The sequence below is a fragment of the Myotis nattereri genome, assembly GCF_964212035.1.
Source record: "Myotis nattereri genome assembly, chromosome: 8".
Taxonomy (NCBI): domain Eukaryota; kingdom Metazoa; phylum Chordata; class Mammalia; order Chiroptera; family Vespertilionidae; genus Myotis; species Myotis nattereri.
The window spans coordinates 37488460-37504464 of NC_138083.1; the positions used below are offsets into that span (position 1 = coordinate 37488460).

General features: G+C 49.3%; 1 protein-coding gene across 1 annotated transcript in view; it reads left to right on the forward strand.

The window, feature by feature from the left end:
- Nucleotides 1-1124: 1124 nt before the first annotated feature.
- EPB41L1 (erythrocyte membrane protein band 4.1 like 1) overlaps nt 1125-16005 on the forward strand; it is a gene marked incomplete at its 5' end in the record, with an annotated part of 50660 nt that continues 35779 nt past the window's right edge. Inside the window, 7 exons of the mRNA XM_081097575.1 lie at nt 1125-1280; nt 3184-3288; nt 3821-3863; nt 8857-8932; nt 11284-11502; nt 14554-14641; nt 15416-15568. Of these exons, the coding sequence (XP_080953701.1) occupies nt 1125-1280; nt 3184-3288; nt 3821-3863; nt 8857-8932; nt 11284-11502; nt 14554-14641; nt 15416-15568 (840 nt within the window). The remainder of the gene's footprint in view (nt 1281-3183; nt 3289-3820; nt 3864-8856; nt 8933-11283; nt 11503-14553; nt 14642-15415; nt 15569-16005) is intronic.

A 16005-nucleotide genomic window follows, 5' to 3' on the forward strand; every position in this document is an offset into this window, starting at 1 on the left:
CACCATGACAACAGAGACAGGCCCGGATTCTGAGGTGAAGAAGGCTCAGGAAGAGGCCCCACAGCAGCCCGAGGCCGCCGCTGCTGCTGCTGTGACCACCCCAGTGACCCCTGCAGGCCACGGCCACCCAGAGGCCAACTCCAATGAAAAGCAACCGCCCCAGCAGGACACTCGGCCTGCTGAACAGGTGTGTGCCCGAGAGCATGGGCATCCCTCTTCCTGCCAGCCTGTCCTCTGGGGCAAGTGCTTAGGAAGGAGGAGAGGAGGAAATGAAGATTTATTACTGACCAGTTACATGCTGAGCACAGTGTCATTTTTATATTTAATTCTCCCACACCTAAGAGAGTAGCTATTAATTTCCCATTTTATACTTGGGGAAATTGAGGCTCAGCAGGATAAAGTGAGTTACCCAAAGTCACATTGCTATAAAGTGACAGATGTGGAAGTTGAATCTAGATCTGGTGTCAAAAACACATGTTCTTTCAACCTCATTTCCTACCCCCTGAGCCTGGCCATTCTAGCTTCGCCAGCCCAGGGTGGCCCCAAATTTATCACCCTGAAGCTACAAGGGACTCAAGGAATCACCTAGTCATTGACTTCACTCCTTCCTTAAATCATGATAGGCCCAGAAAGGGCAGGGACTTGGCCAAGGTCAGTGAAGGTGTCAGTGGTAGAGTTAGGACAAGAGGGCAGGGCTCAGGCCTCCCTTCCCTCCATTAAATTAGTCCACAAGCCCCAAACGTCATGCTAGACCCAGTGACAGACCAGGAAGGAGGAGACCAGATGGATATTCTTATAACTCATGCACTATTCAGGGGAGACAGGACAGCTCTGGCCACTGGGGGTGGTTTTGTGGGAGGCTCCCGCCTACAGAGGCTGTCACAGCAGCAGGAGCCTGCGGGAAAGCAGAGGACCCCTCAGCTGCACATGGAAGCTCTGGCTCTCCTCCTGCCCTACCCACCACAGACTCTGGTCCCCCCAGGGGCCTTAGATGGCAGTGGCTCTCGTTTTGGGGTCCATCACAGCCCCAGCTGCCTCCTTGTTGCAGCTCATTTGGGTGAAAGGCTATGATTTCAAGCTCGCTGACCAAACTCTTCTCCTGGTTGGACCTACAGAGCCTAGACATGGACGAGAAGGACAACGGGGAGGCTGATGGCCTGTCAGAGAGGACCACGCCCAGCAAGGCCCAGAAATCGCCCCAGAAGATTGCCAAGAAATACAAGAGTGCTATCTGCCGAGTCACTCTGCTCGATGCCTCTGAGTATGAGTGTGAGGTGGAGGTAGGGACCACCCAGTGCCACATGCCCCGCCCGCAGCCAGCTGGCCTCAGAGCAGAGCAGGCTTCTTTGTGCACTCAGCCTGGGCCAAGCCAGAGGGCATCCATTCGTCATGGAGTCCTGGACTGACTGGAGTGTCCCAGAGAGATGACCTGGCCAGCCCTTTGTACAGATGGTGGCATCCAGGCCCGGAGATGCCTGTTTTGATTGCAAATAGAATTAGACGAGGCACCAGGCTGGCACCAGGAAAAGGTTTCTCAGGGTGGCTGTACCTTGGCAAGGAGCCACCATCCAAGGGCTGATCTGCAGCCCAATCTCTTCACTGTAACCCAGCAGACACTGTTTCAACTAGAATCATTTTTATTGGGTGGAGAGAGGGGTCCTCTCTTGTGAAACCCCCCTGCCCAGGATACTACCTCTAGTCTCTAGGACAAACTGGTCACTTGAGGGTTCCATGGTAAAGGTGTCCCCCAGGCGCAGGGAGGTGGCCCATTGGAAAGACACACTCCCCCAGGCCGTGTAGAAACCCTGTGGCGTGGTCCTGTCCCACACTGGGTGGCGGGGCAGACCCCTCCTCTCTGGGGTCAGCTCTTCTGGCCTCACATTTAGCGTCTCTCTTTGCCTATATAGACTGAGAATCCTGCCTAACTTCGGAACCGTCACTCTCCCCCTTAGAGGTTCTTCCCTAGCCTAGGCTCCATTCCTGGCCCTCTGCCTGCGAACGGAGAGTCCAGAGGGTGGCCTTACTGCTGAGAGTTATAGGAGCCACCTTCCTTCCTCCCTCCTGCCCTGATCTTAAGGGGCATGACTTACTTCTGAGCCCTGGGAGGCTGGGTCCCTCTTTTTTGCAGGGTTGGGTTTTTGTTTTGTTTTTAAAATATTTATTACTTCTATAGAAGGGTTTCAGAATAAATATCTGGCCTACTTCTGGGCAAAATAAAAGGATATCTTCTACCTCTTCTCTCTTACCCACACTGGCCCCAAGAGGCCGTTTCGTCCTGCCCTAGAAGAGTGTAGAGTTTGGCTGAGGCCAGTCCACGCTCTCTGAAGAACTCCTCTAAGCTCAGGAATCTCTTGGCTTCCCGAAGCTGCTGTCCATAATCAGGCCTGGTCTCAGCCCCTCTGACCTAGCCAGACCTCGCAGGGCCTCACCCTCTCTCTGGAGGTCCCTGCCTCTCTGAGTAGTAACTGCTTCTCACTCCCCCTGCCCTGTATTGGTGCTCATCCTCACCCCTGTGGGTGTAGGGTACCGAGCCAGGTTCTGGGATTTGTCCTTATGCATTTTCAGGCCCAGATGGTGTTCAGAGAGGTACCAAGCCTGGTTGAATGGGGGTGGGACAGAAAGGTGGCTCCATCAGGCTGCTTCTAGCTGAGGCTGATTTAGGCCCCATGGCCCCTATAAAAACTCATTTGCTGCCCGGGTAGGATTTCACTCAGACTTAGTGTAAGGGGAAGGGCTGGGGAGGGTGAGTCACACTGTGACCCTGAGTCCCGGGCTCCCCCCTTCCCCACTGTCCATGTCCCTCATATTTCATGTGACTCTTCTCTCCTTCTCACACCCAAAGCTTAGACTTTTCATTCTCTGTTCCTTGGGTCCAAGTTAGCCTCCTTCTCTTAATCCCTGCAAGGAAGGAGAAATCAGTCAACGCCACCCTCCTTGCCCGCCCCTGACTCCGAACTCCCTCCCCACCCCCTGAGCAGGTCTAAGGTCTGGGAAGGCTTGGAAGAAGGCGCTTGATGACCTGGGCGTTAGGTTCAGAGCCAGGTGGGTGGCAGGAGTGCTGACATCTCTCCAGATGCTGGAAGGCGCTTGGGGGTTTGCACGTTGTTCTGGGGGAGTCAGAGGTCTCCCCTGCCCCGCCTGGAAGTGACTCTGGCCTCACAGAAGCTTTGCTCTCTGCTTCAGAAACATGGCCGGGGCCAGGTACTGTTTGACCTGGTCTGTGAGCACCTCAACCTCCTGGAGAAGGACTACTTTGGCCTGACCTTCTGTGATGCCGACAGCCAGAAGGTACCTGGGCTGGGGAGCAGGGCTGGCAGGGGAGGCCTGCTGTGGGGGAGGCTTCTTCTATGGCCCCCACAGTCCTGGTGGTGTCCCATGGCTTCCATCAGATCTTCATTAGGCACTTCTGTTCTCTGTGTCCACTCCATCCCCCAGTCCTTTCTTGGGGACCTGAATGCCACCCCAGATGGGTATCTGGAGAACCAGCCATGGCTTCCTGGGGGAACTGAGGCCCTTCCCCCACCCTTGGGAGGCTCCTAGTTTCTTCCTTCCACCAGTCTCACCGCAGCTGTATTACCTGTTCGCTGTGCTGCCTCAGGGCAATGCCACCCCAGGGCCCTGAGTCCCAGACTCTGTGATGAATCCAGGCCTTATTCCCTTACCTCCCAGTCCCAAGGAAAAGGGCCCAGAAAGTTCAGCCAGGGAAGGGTGCTCCCGCCAGGGTCTGTCAGGGGGGCTATTTCAGGATGTTGCTCTCTCCCGGACCTATCTGGGTCCTCTTCTTTATCTTCCCTCTAATGAACTCTGTTTTCTCTTGCAGAACTGGCTGGACCCCTCCAAGGAAATCAAGAAGCAGATCCGGAGTGAGTGGCCAGCTGTGGTTGGGAATGCGGTGGAAGGGTGGGCAGGGCTCCAGGCAGTGGGGCCGCAGTTGTGCTGCTCTGTCCTACTTTGGGAAGTATATTCAGATCCTTGAGTTCATTTGCTCCATGGAAGATCCTGGGGAAGGCAGGGCATGGTTTTATAGATGAGGAGCCTGAGGCCTAGATAAGAGAAATGACTGTGCAGTGATTTTCAATCCTTTTCATCTCATGGCACACATAAACTAATTACTAAAATTCTGTGGTACACCAAAAAATATATATTTTTACTTATCTGACAAAAAAAGAGGTATAATTTTGGTTAGACCCTCCCACCCGCCCCCCCCACTGATTTTTAGAGAGAGAGAGGAAGGGAGAAGGAGCGAGAGAGAAGCATCCATCGGCTGCCTCCTGCACACCCTCTGCAAGGGATCAAGCCCGCAACCCCTGTATGTGCCCTGCAGGATTAAACCAGCAGCCTTTAGGTGCACAGGATGATGTGCAACCAATTGAGCCACACCAGCCAGGGCTCAGTTTGGTTAAATAGGTATAATTTTGATTCATTCACACCAGATGACTATTCTTGTATTGGCTGTTGTTGTTTGTTGTTTTTTAAATCCTCACCTGAAGACATGTTTATTGATTTTAGAGACAGAGGAAGGGGGAGAGAGAAAGAGAGAGAGAGATCAGTTGCCTCCCGTACACACCCTGACCAGGGATTGAACCTAAAACCTAGGTGTGTAACCTGATCTGGAATCGAACCTGCAATCTTTTGGTGTACGGGACAACGTTCCAACCAACTAAGCCACTCAGTGAGGCTGCTGTTGTCATTTTTAAATTTACAATCTAAGGGAAAAGAGGTCAGTGTACATGACTAAATAGTTAGTTATTGCATGTTTTAAAATTTTCTATGGCACACAGTGTGCCTACTGTGGCATACCAGTTGAAAATCGCTGTTCTAGCCATGCTGTGGTGGCTCAGTGGTTGAGTGTCGAACTACAAACCAGGAGGTCATGGTTCGATTCCCGGGCTTGATCCCCAATCGTGCAGGAGGCAGCCGATATTCTCTCTCATCATTAATGTTTCTGTCTCTCTCCCTCTCCCTTCCTCTCTGAAATCAATAAAGATATATTTTTTAAAAAAGAAAAAGAAAATCTCTGGTCTAGAGTCACACAGTAGGTTAGTATAGAGCAGCCGTGGGCAAACTACGGCCCGCGGGCCGGATCCGGCCCGTTTGAAATGAATAAAACTAAAAAAAAAAAAGACCGTACCCTTTTATGTAATGATGTTTACTTTGAATTTATATTAGTTCACACAAACACTCCATCCATGCTTTGGTTCCGGCCCTCCAGTCCAGTTTAAGAACCCATTGTGGCCCTCGAGTCAAAAAGTTTGCCCACCCCTGGTATAGAGGGATCACAGATGCCCTCAGGATGTCAGCACTAGAAGGGACTTGCAGAGTCATCTAGGACCAGGGGGCAAGCTAATGACCTGAAAACAGCCCCCCTCCTCTCCAGGGCTGGTGAAGGCTTCAGTGGTCAGTGACCCCTGACTCAGCTCAGAATCCTTGCCCACACAGCACTCATGGCCACTGCCAGCTGACAGGAGTTAGTATGTCAGAAGTCTAGGCCCTTCCCTGATTGTGGCCATCTCCTGTATTTAACGATGGGTGACTAAGGCCCGAAGAGAGGCAGTATCTGCTCAAGGTCACAGAGCAAGGTATTGGCTGAGCCAGGTCTGCAGCCCTGGCCTCCCCACACCATCCTGCACTCTTTCAAGGTCTGGAGCAAAGACAAATGAGCACGCTGACAACCTGTGCTTTATGTTGGGAGGGGTGGGGCTCAGATAGCAGAAGGAGGAGGTAGGTGGCCTCAGACAGGGGCCATGCAATAGGCGGAGACCTAGAGCCTAGACAACCCTCCCCCTTGCTTGGACTCTGTGGTCCCTGGGCTAGAAGGCTCTAGCGAAGCCTGTTGCTATGACAGCAGGCAGCTGGGCCCAGGGATGCCAGCTGACTCTGTGGGAGGGGGCTTGAGGAATTTTTTCTGTAAGCTGCTGTCAGTTGTAGACAAAGAGAGAGGCACACAGACAGAGAGCATGCTCCTCTGGAGCCGACGGGCCTTAGGCCTGGGCTCAGGCTGTCCCCAGGAGCCCTAGCCTGGCTGGGCGGCCTGGCTCTCCTGCGTGAAAGAATCAGAACAAGTACAGTGAGCAGTGTCTGAGAAGGACCCAAAGCTTGGAAAAGAGAAGCGCTGGCCATTGTGGGTCCCAGCTCCCTCCCCCCGGCAGGGTTAGTGCCCTTGTGTCATCATTGGAGCAGTGCTGCCTCCTGTATAAAGCCACAGTCTCTGCCCTACCCGTGTAACTTCCACCCATTCATTCGAGTTCCGTGTTCTGGGACCCCAGGGAACAATTTTTATGCCCTTTCTTTAAGACAGCCCTCCCCGCCCAGCCTTCTGAAGGTGGCACAAGTCCTTGTCTTGGGCTTTGGAGTTGGGTATATTTCCTCTCAAATCTCTGTGCCCATCACCGAGGCCACTGGGGGCACTTCCTCCAGCCCTCTGGGCTCCTGCTTCTCCTTGGCAAGTAGATTAATGACTCCTACCTCACCTGGTGGAGGTGACCGTTAAATAACATGTGTGGACAGTACCTGCCGCCTAGCAGGGGCTTCTCTGAGGCAGCGTGGTGTGGTGCTTAAAAGGAGAGCGAATGAGGCGAGACTGCCTGGATTTGATTTCTGACTCCATCACTACTTCTTGTATTGTTTTTTGTCTCAGTTTCCTCATCTGTCAAGTGGGAATGGTGATAGTATGTACCTTTAGGGTTGTTGTGAGGATTAAACGAGTTATTAGGTACACAACACCTAAAACGGTACCTGCACAAGTAGCATCCAGTATGTATTAGTTACTATTATCATTATTATTATTTCTGAGGCAGAGATTATTTCCCCTTAAGGCTTCTTTATTTTTTTAAAAAAAATAATTTTATTGATATTTAGAGAGAGAGAGAAGAGAAGAGGGAGAGAGAGAGAGAGAAACATGATCGGCTGCTTCTTGCACCGGGGATTGTGTCTTCAGCGTAAGCATGTGCCTTGAACAGGAGTTGAACGGACAACCTTTCCGTGCCTGGGATGATGCCCATCCAACTGAGCCACACTGGCCAGGGCGCCCCCTGAGTATTCTTTTGCCAAGGAGCCAGCTGTGGTCAGGAGCCTGGATTCTGAGGTCAGATGACCCAAGGTTAGATCCCTGTTTTCTTTTTTTAAATGTTTTTATTGGTTTTTAGAGAGAGAGAGAGAAATGCCCTGGCCGGGAATCAAACCTGTGACATGAGTTGACGCTCAACCAATGAGCCACACCAGCCGGGCCAGGCTTCTGTTTTCTACTGCGGACCAGCTGAGCGACCCTGGGAGAGTTACTGAACCTCTCAAAACCTTTCGTGTGTGCGGCCCAAGTGAGCACATCTCTCAGAATCTTCATCTATAGGAAGGAAAGTCAACCTCAGGATCATTATGAAGATTAAATTCCTATACATCAGCGGTTCTCAACCTGTGGGTCGCGACCCCTTTGGCGGTCGAACGACTCTTTCACAGGGGCCGCCGAAGACCATCCTGCATATCAGATATTTACATTACGATTCATAACAACATTACAGTAGCAACACTACAGTTATGAAGTAGCAACATTACAGTTACGAAGTAGCAACGCAAATAATTTTATGGTTGGGTCACAACATGAGGAACTGTATTTAAAGGGCCAGAAGGTTGAGAACCACTGCCTATACATGCCTGTAACATGTAGCAAACCAAGTGACCAGAGCTTATTAAGTGTTGGAGACATGACAGCTAAAAGGTGAAGAGGGTGAAGATGAGGATGGTAGTGACAGCATGGCCTCCAGTCGTCATGACTGCTGCCCTGTCCTGGATGGGCCTCACTTTCTCACTTTGTGGGGCCTTTTTAGAGCATGGAACCCCAAATGTCTCAGGGGTGGTCTAACCATTGTTCTGGATTGTAGCCTTTCATCAACACCTCCTCGCTATTTCTTTCCCGGTCCCCTCTCCCTCCTGCCCTCGCCCCTCCCACCACCAACCTCTCTTCCTTTCTTAAGTGGTCATCCCTTCTCTTGGCTTACTGAGCTAGTTTCCAGCTCAAACCTCAGCCTTTATTTCTGTCTGCCTTCTATAGATGTACCATTAATTTTTCATATCTCAATGTGGAGGTTAACATTTATCCCTGTGAAATGACCTTTGTTACTTTTAGCCCATCGTATTTGCCTTTTAGGTCTTGTTTATAATCCAATTCTGTCATTTGAGATAGAGTTAAAGTGAGATAGGGCAGAGTTTTCCAGTGTGTTTCAGGGAACATTAATCTGCCTTATAAAAAATGGATACAGCAGGTCAGATAAGTTTTGGGAAGTCTTGAATGCTTGTCTCCTCTAGAGAGGTACAATTTATAATGGCAGAGTGAGGGCTCTGCAAAGTCTAAAGTTAGAAAACCTGTTTAATACGGTGCTTTTAGACTTCCTTTCTTCCCATTAATGCCCTGTCGCCTAGACTTTCCTTAAAAGGAAGGGGCTCGAGCTCTGGAGCCAGGTGGGCCTGGCCTGAAACCCGGCATCGCCCTTTCTCGCTGGGTGACCTTGGGCTGACAACTTTACTGCCTGGGCCACAGTGCCCTCATTTGCAAAATGGGGACCATCATCAGACTTACTCATAGGGTTGTTGTAAGATATAATGAAGCGGTGTTTGTAAAATAATTAATGGGTGCACAGCTGGTGTTCTTCCTGCCTTTCTTCCCACTGCTAGTTTACAGTAAGTCTCTTACCCTGGGCCTCAGCCTTCTCATCTGTCAAGTGGGAACAATGTTCCAGATCCTCTGATTAGATTGTCCTGAGATTATACATATGAGACGACTGTGAAAATGGCTGATAGGATGGTTTGTCTGGGCCACCCACTGGGTAATGGCGCCTCTCTGATCTCTGCCCCATCTTCTTTCAGGCAGCCCCTGGAATTTTGCCTTCACAGTCAAGTTCTACCCCCCTGACCCTGCCCAGCTGACAGAAGATATCACAAGGTGAGGGCTGTGGAGGGAGGTGGCAGGTGTGCTGGCTGGGGCAGACGCAGGGTGGTATGTGATGGCAGTTGCAACCTCAGGTGCCTACCTAGGCCAGGCAGACACCATCATAAAGGAAGATGACTCAGTGCAAGAGAAAGGGATGCAAACATAATGGTCAGTGGCAGGTGACCCTTCCTTCAGAGGGAGAGGTGTCACAGGGAGCAGTGGGGCCCAATGTGAATCCAAGAGGACAGACGCCATCTAAGACAGTGGCTGTTGAGCTTGGGCAATCACGGCCTTATGAGAATTGGGCCCAATTTGAAAGTAAAAACATCACAATTTTTAAACGTTGGAAACGAATTTAAATGTTTTTTAAAACGTGGTGTGGGACGTCCTTGGGTAGGACCAGCCAAACACATCTGAAGATCTGATGTGCTGGGTGGACCACCAGCTTTCAACTTTGGGGATAAAGAGGGAGTAGAGTGCAGATCCTTCCCAAGCAGGAGTTTTGTCCTGTGTGCTGTTCTGTGCACATGTCAGGCATGTGGGGGTCAAATGAAGCATGTGACAATCCCCATGGAGGCAGCCTGGACTGCATGGGTGCACATGGATTGCATGTGCAGTCTCATTGTGGCTTGAAGATTGAAAGGGGGGGCAAAGCATCTTTCAAGATGAGAACAGTGAGAGGCCTTTCCCTTTTCTAAGCTTCTTCTAAGAGTCTCATCCATGTGCTGGGCCCTACAGACCCACCAACAATAAGATGTGGGCTTGGAGTTTTCCCTACAGCAGGGAAGGGCTATAGAATCAAGCCCCTCCCTCCCACCGGGTCCTTCTTTCATGATGTTGGCTGCCTGTTTGCCAGGCAATGGGCCAAGGCCAAGATGCTGACTTTGGCCTTGAGAGATAAGACAGTTGTCCCTGGAATAGATCTGGCCCGAGGCCTCGGGCTCATTAGCCCTGAGGTCCGGCTTGGGGCCAAGATTTAGCATCAGTGTCTGACCTCCATTCCCAGGAGGGCTGAGAGCTTTAGACCAGGCCAGGCCCCGATCCCCTGGTCTCGCCCCTGACGCCTCTCCTCTTAGTGCCAGTTCCTGCCCGGGCATCAGGCTTCCAGTGACCCCCAGGGGGGAAACTAGCTTTGTCCAGCTTGGATGATCCCAGGGAATGGGGTGATTTAGTAAAAAAAAAAAATATTCAGGCCCAAAATAAACTGGTCAAAATGACAAATGGATTGAAATGAAATATTGATCAGAGTGCTTGGCAGTGACTTCTGAAATCTTAGCCTTGACCCAAACGCCCCTCTGTCCACACTTGCTGCCTGTGATGTGTGAGCTGCTGCTGGTTCTGAGCCTCTGCCTTGGCCCTGAGCGCACACTGAGGCTGTACGTGCTTTCTGCCAGAGCTCCAGTTCAGACTGCAAAACAACATCGTGAGCAGTAAAAATTATTTTAAGTAAAAGCCACCTAAAAGAAAACAGGCAGTTGAAAAAATGGTGAAACATAGCAAAGTGGGCAAGTAGGCATTGCTGGTGGAGACCGGACTGAAGCATTCTTTTTAATAAGCAATAACTGAAAAAGCAATAAAAAATGGCTCTAAAAATTGTAAAAGCATCCAAGTGCGCATAAAAATTATAAAAAATCATGGCCTCGTGGTTGGAAATGTTTCTTTTAAACCAATTTATTTTTAGACCATTCACTTAGCGCTAGAGGCAAAATAAAAAGTGTTGAGAAAACACTGGCAAATGGCTCTGTCCAGGCTGTGGGCGCGCTGTGTAGAAGTTAAAATGAATGAGGTCAGGTCTCATGTGCTGACCTGGGAAGGGCTGTAAGGCAAGTTGTAGGATCAGATGTAGCATTTGATACTATGTACATGTTAACAACACTCATGAATGAAACCACATGCCCTTCTGTATGTCCATGGACGAAAAAAGTCAAGAACACAACAGATAACAGGGGTGACCTCTGGTGGAGGGGGGGTCCTGAAAATGGACATCAAGAGGAAGTTTACACCTCTAAAGTTTACATTTTTCCACAATAAAAATATATTAATTGTATAAACAAAAAATACATTACATCTTCAGAAAGTGATCAACGTAGTCCCATTGAGCTTGAAAATGAATTAGAAATTGAAAATGCTCTCACAGTAGGAAAAACCCTTCAAATTTAGACGTGAACAGAAATGCTTAAAATATGAAATGGCACAAAACCCTCTCAATCGGATACACCCAAAATATCAACACGTGAAATGCTAGTGTCGAGGAGCATTCCTTTTCTACTGAGCTGAGGGGTGCCTAGGTTGGTTCTGATGGCTCAGTGGGCATCTCGGGTGGGAGAGGCACCGTGCCCATGCCCACTCTCCCCTATCTCCAGATATTACCTGTGCCTGCAGCTGCGGGCAGACATCATCACGGGCCGGCTGCCCTGCTCCTTCGTCACGCATGCCCTGCTGGGCTCCTACGCCGTGCAGGCAGAGCTGGGCGACCATGATGCCGAGGAGCATGTGGGCAACTATGTCAGCGAGCTCCGCTTCGCCCCCAACCAGACCCGAGAGCTGGAGGAGAGGATCATGGAGCTGCACAAGACGTACAGGTGAGAGGGCCTATGCCCAGGGCCTTCCCTGGCTCATAGAACTGTCCCTGCTACACCCCAGATGCAGGGCTGTAAGTGCTCTACCTGACTCTGCTGCTAATTAGAGGTGCAAATCTGAGGGCAAATCACCTCATCAAATGAGAAGGATAGTAACTAGCTGTGTAACCTTAAATGACCTCTCGGGACCACAGATTCTAAGCTCCTGTATAAGTGTGATGATTCCCTGTCCTTGGTTTCTGAGAATCAGTTTCCTTATCTGTCAACTGGAGATCATAGTAACTATTACGTGTCCCTGAGGAAGTGTCCTAATGTCTTGATTGTTGCATGAAGTTCAAAAGCTTGCACTCTAAAGCCGGACTGCCTGTGTTCGCCTGCTGGCTCTGTCACTTTCACACAGGGGGATCTCAGCCCTGTCATTTTCCTTCCCTCTGCTTTAATTTCCTCATCCGTTCAGTGTGGGCGCTAATGAAACCTGCTCGGAGGGTGGCTGGGAGGACTCAGTGGCACATAATAAAGATCCACCATATGCTCTCTGTGATTTGAGGGCTTGAATAGTTGTGCAGAGGAAAGCACTTTGTTGCAGAAGTTAGATGATTAGCTAGATGTGTGGTTGTGGGCTGGCTATTTAATCTGTCAACCTCATTCTTTTTTGTAAATTATTGATTTGTTTAGAGAGAGAGGAAGGGAAAAGGACAGAGAGAGAGAGAGAGAGAGAGAGAGAGAGAGAGAGAAACATCCATAAGAGAGAGCCATGGATCACTTGCCTCCTGCATGCCCCCTACTGGGGATCGAGCCCGCAACCCGGGCATGTGCCCTGACCAGAAACCGAACCCGGGACCCTTGAGTCCACAGGTCGATGCTCAACCACTGAGCCACGCCGGCCAGGCTCAACCTCATTCTTTACCTGTATTTGTACAGACCTAGATTACCAGTGTTTCTCAACTATTGGTCTTTGCAGCAGGAGAATTCATTCTGGAAGATGTTTGACATTCCTGGGCCCCAGCTGTTCAGTGCGCTTATCAACCCCTCAGTCACTGTACAACCCAAATGTTCCGTTCCATTTCCAAATGCCCACTATGAGGGTGGTACCATCCCCTGGGAGGAACCCCTGAAAATGAATGGTCTCTAGGGTCCTGTCAAGTTGGAAGAGCTTTGGGCTCCAGGCCAGGATTGTTCTGGGAACTCAGTGTGGTAAAGAATGTGAAAGTGCGTTATAAACTGTACAGTGCTGTGCCCGTGGGAGCGGGTATGGTGATGTTTTCTCATTGCTAATAAGGATGGAGGGAAGGAGGAGGACTGTGTCCTGGGGCTGAATCAGGAGAGGAGGTCCAGGGCCAGACGTGGAGGGATCATGTATGTGGGGAAGAAAGCCTGCTGGGGTGTAATGGAATGCTGCATCAGGGTGGCAGATGTGTCTTTCTGAGATTTGCACACAACTCTGATTGGTTAGCAATGGCTGTTGCTGTATTGGGTTGAGTAGGATACTGAAACCATATGATGGGTTAGCAGTGTCTGCCTGGCTCGGGAATAGGGAGTGATGGCCTGCCTATCATCTCTTTGTCATTCCTGTTGTAGGTATTAGGATGTGTTAGGGATCTGCAAGAGTCAGAATACAGGCATGCCTTGTTTGATTGCACTTCACAGATACTGATTTTTTTATAAATTGAAGGTAAGACCCTCCACCAGCCAAAGGATTAGGAGTTGCTAAAGGCTCAGATAACAGCATTTTTTTTTTTTTAGCAATACAGTATTTTAAAATTAAGCTATGTCTATTTTTTTACACACAATACTATTGTACACTTAATAGACTACAGTATAGTATAAACATACTGGGAACCCGACAAATTTGTGTGGCTTGCTTTTCTGTGATATTGGTTTCATTCTGGTGGCCTGGAAGTGAACCTGCAATATCTTCAAGGTCTGTCTGTGATTCAGAGAAAGAAGTTTACATCAATATGGGCTGGAAAAATGCTGATGGCCATCCCTTTACAGCTCTTTCGACTGAGAGCACATTGACATCTGCTGTCCAGGTATTCCACACAGTACCTCACTGAGGTGGACAGAGCAGAGGAAACAGGCCTGGAGGATATGAGACAGATGTAAATGTAATAGTTAGGAACACAGACTCTGGACCCACATTGTCTGGATTCAAATCCTGACTTTGCTACTTAGTAGCTGTGTGTCCTTAGGCAAGTTATTCAACCTCTCTGTGCCACAGCTTCCTCAGCTGTAAAATGGGAAAAATGATAATACCTATTTATAGAATTGTTTTGAAGATTCAATAACTTCAGACCTGCAAAGTGCTTGGAACAGTAACCTCACGCAGTCCTCAATAAATGTTAGCTGTGACTGAGTGTAAAATGTATGGTTTCCTGGCGGTCAAAGCAAAGAAGGAACTTGTATAACTTCTTTTCAGAAAGGAAAAAGGGCACCTGTTCCTCAGGGGAGGTTAAGTGGTTTCTGATATAATGTTCTAAGATTATATATATATATATATATATATTTAAATTTAATGAATATTTACTATATATTTAGAATTGTGAAAGATACTATGAGATGTCAGGAAGGCATAATACATGTCTCCTACTCACTAAATGCTATAATCAGGACTCATAATCAGGCCCTTTTGACTCCAAATCCTGTATATAAGATAAATATCTTATGTGGGCAGTGATTCCGGAGTCCCTGGGTGATTATATTGAACAGCCTTCCACAATGGCTTCATGGTCACGGAGAAGCAAGACTTATGGCTCACACTTCACTCAGTGGCAGAATGAGACAAAAATCCTGACTCCCGGCCCAGCCCTTGAATGCTTCCTGAAGGAAACAAGATTGGACTTGAGCTTTGGCAGGAGATGGGGCTTGGGTAGACTGAAGAGGGGTCTGGGGTGCACCATCCTGCATTGAGAGCAGAGGGGAGGTCTAGCCATACACCCACTCCAGAACATTTGCCTTCCTAGAATCACAGGTTCTGACTGTGGCCACCTTCAGGCAGCAGGGCTCAGGCCGGGCCTTTCCCATGGCCACCTGTGATCCCTCTCTTTCCATTAGGGGCATGACCCCAGGAGAAGCAGAAATCCACTTCCTAGAGAACGCCAAGAAGCTTTCCATGTACGGAGTAGACCTGCACCATGCCAAGGTACCGCTGGGTCCCAGGGCCCCCTAGCATCTGGGGGTCCCCATTGAACTATGATGTGCTTCTGGAGGGCTTGGTGTGCCAGACCCTGCATTCCTGCCAACCTGAAGCCTCAAAGTCCCATAACCCTTTATTCTTCCATGACCCTTATCATTTTTTCCTTGTATTATATTTATTTTTGAACCTGTTTGTGCCACCACTAACTAGATTGGGAGCATTGTGAGGGAAATACAGGGCCTTAATTTATTTCTGTATCCCTAGTGCCGTGGTCAGCAAACTGCGGCTCGCGAGCCACACGCGGCTCTTTGGCCCCTTGAGTGTGGCTCTTCCTAAGCCTTAGGAGTACCCTAATTAAGTTAATAACAATGTACCTACCTATATAGTTTAAGTTTAAAAAATTTGGCTCTCAAAATAAATTTCAATTGTTGTACTGTTGATATTTGGCTCTGTTGACTAATGAGTTTGCCGACCACTGCCCTAGTGTGTGTAGCCCATGGCCTGGCACCGAATATGTACCATTAAGTGTTTGCTGGATGAATAAATGATTAACCAAGAAAATAATGGAACAAGTGAGTGGGGGGATAAATGACAAAATGAAGGAGTGAATGGTTAAATGACTGTGTGAGGGATGGTCAGGGGACTCCAGAACAGAGCTTCCAACTCCACCTGCTCCTTGGGCTCGTTTATAAATAGAGCTCAGGAGGGACTTGCGGTCGGGGGCAGGCAGCTCCAGGCGTGGGCACCAGGCCTGCTGTTCCATGGTCCCTTCTCACGCAGGACTCTGAGGGCATTGACATTATGTTAGGAGTCTGTGCCAATGGCCTGCTCATCTACCGGGACCGACTGAGGATCAACCGCTTCGCTTGGCCCAAGATTCTCAAGATCTCCTACAAGAGGAGTAATTTCTACATCAAGATTCGGCCTGGGGAGGTGAGCCTGCTTGGGAATCCCTCCTCCTCACCGAATTGACTAGAATGGAGAGGATCTGGTAGCTGGGCCTGGATTTTTCCTACTCAGGATACATGGGTGGCGGTGCTGGGGTGCTGGGTATGGAGAGATCCATCTTCTGCTGGGGCTCTTCTCAGACATTTCACACCTTAGGTATGTCCTGCACACATACACATACACAAACACACACACACACGCACGAGCACATATGTAAAGGTAATCACATATATTCAGTATTCATAGAATACATGTCCATGTCCCTGTATTTGCTTACATCTAATACTCAAGTATGTACACATACATATAGACACACAACTACACACATGCAAGCATGTATTCATCCAGCCTCCACAGCTGACTCTAGAATAAATACGAACCTATCTGCTTCTTGCCTCCCCACTGCACCAGCTACCAGCAGC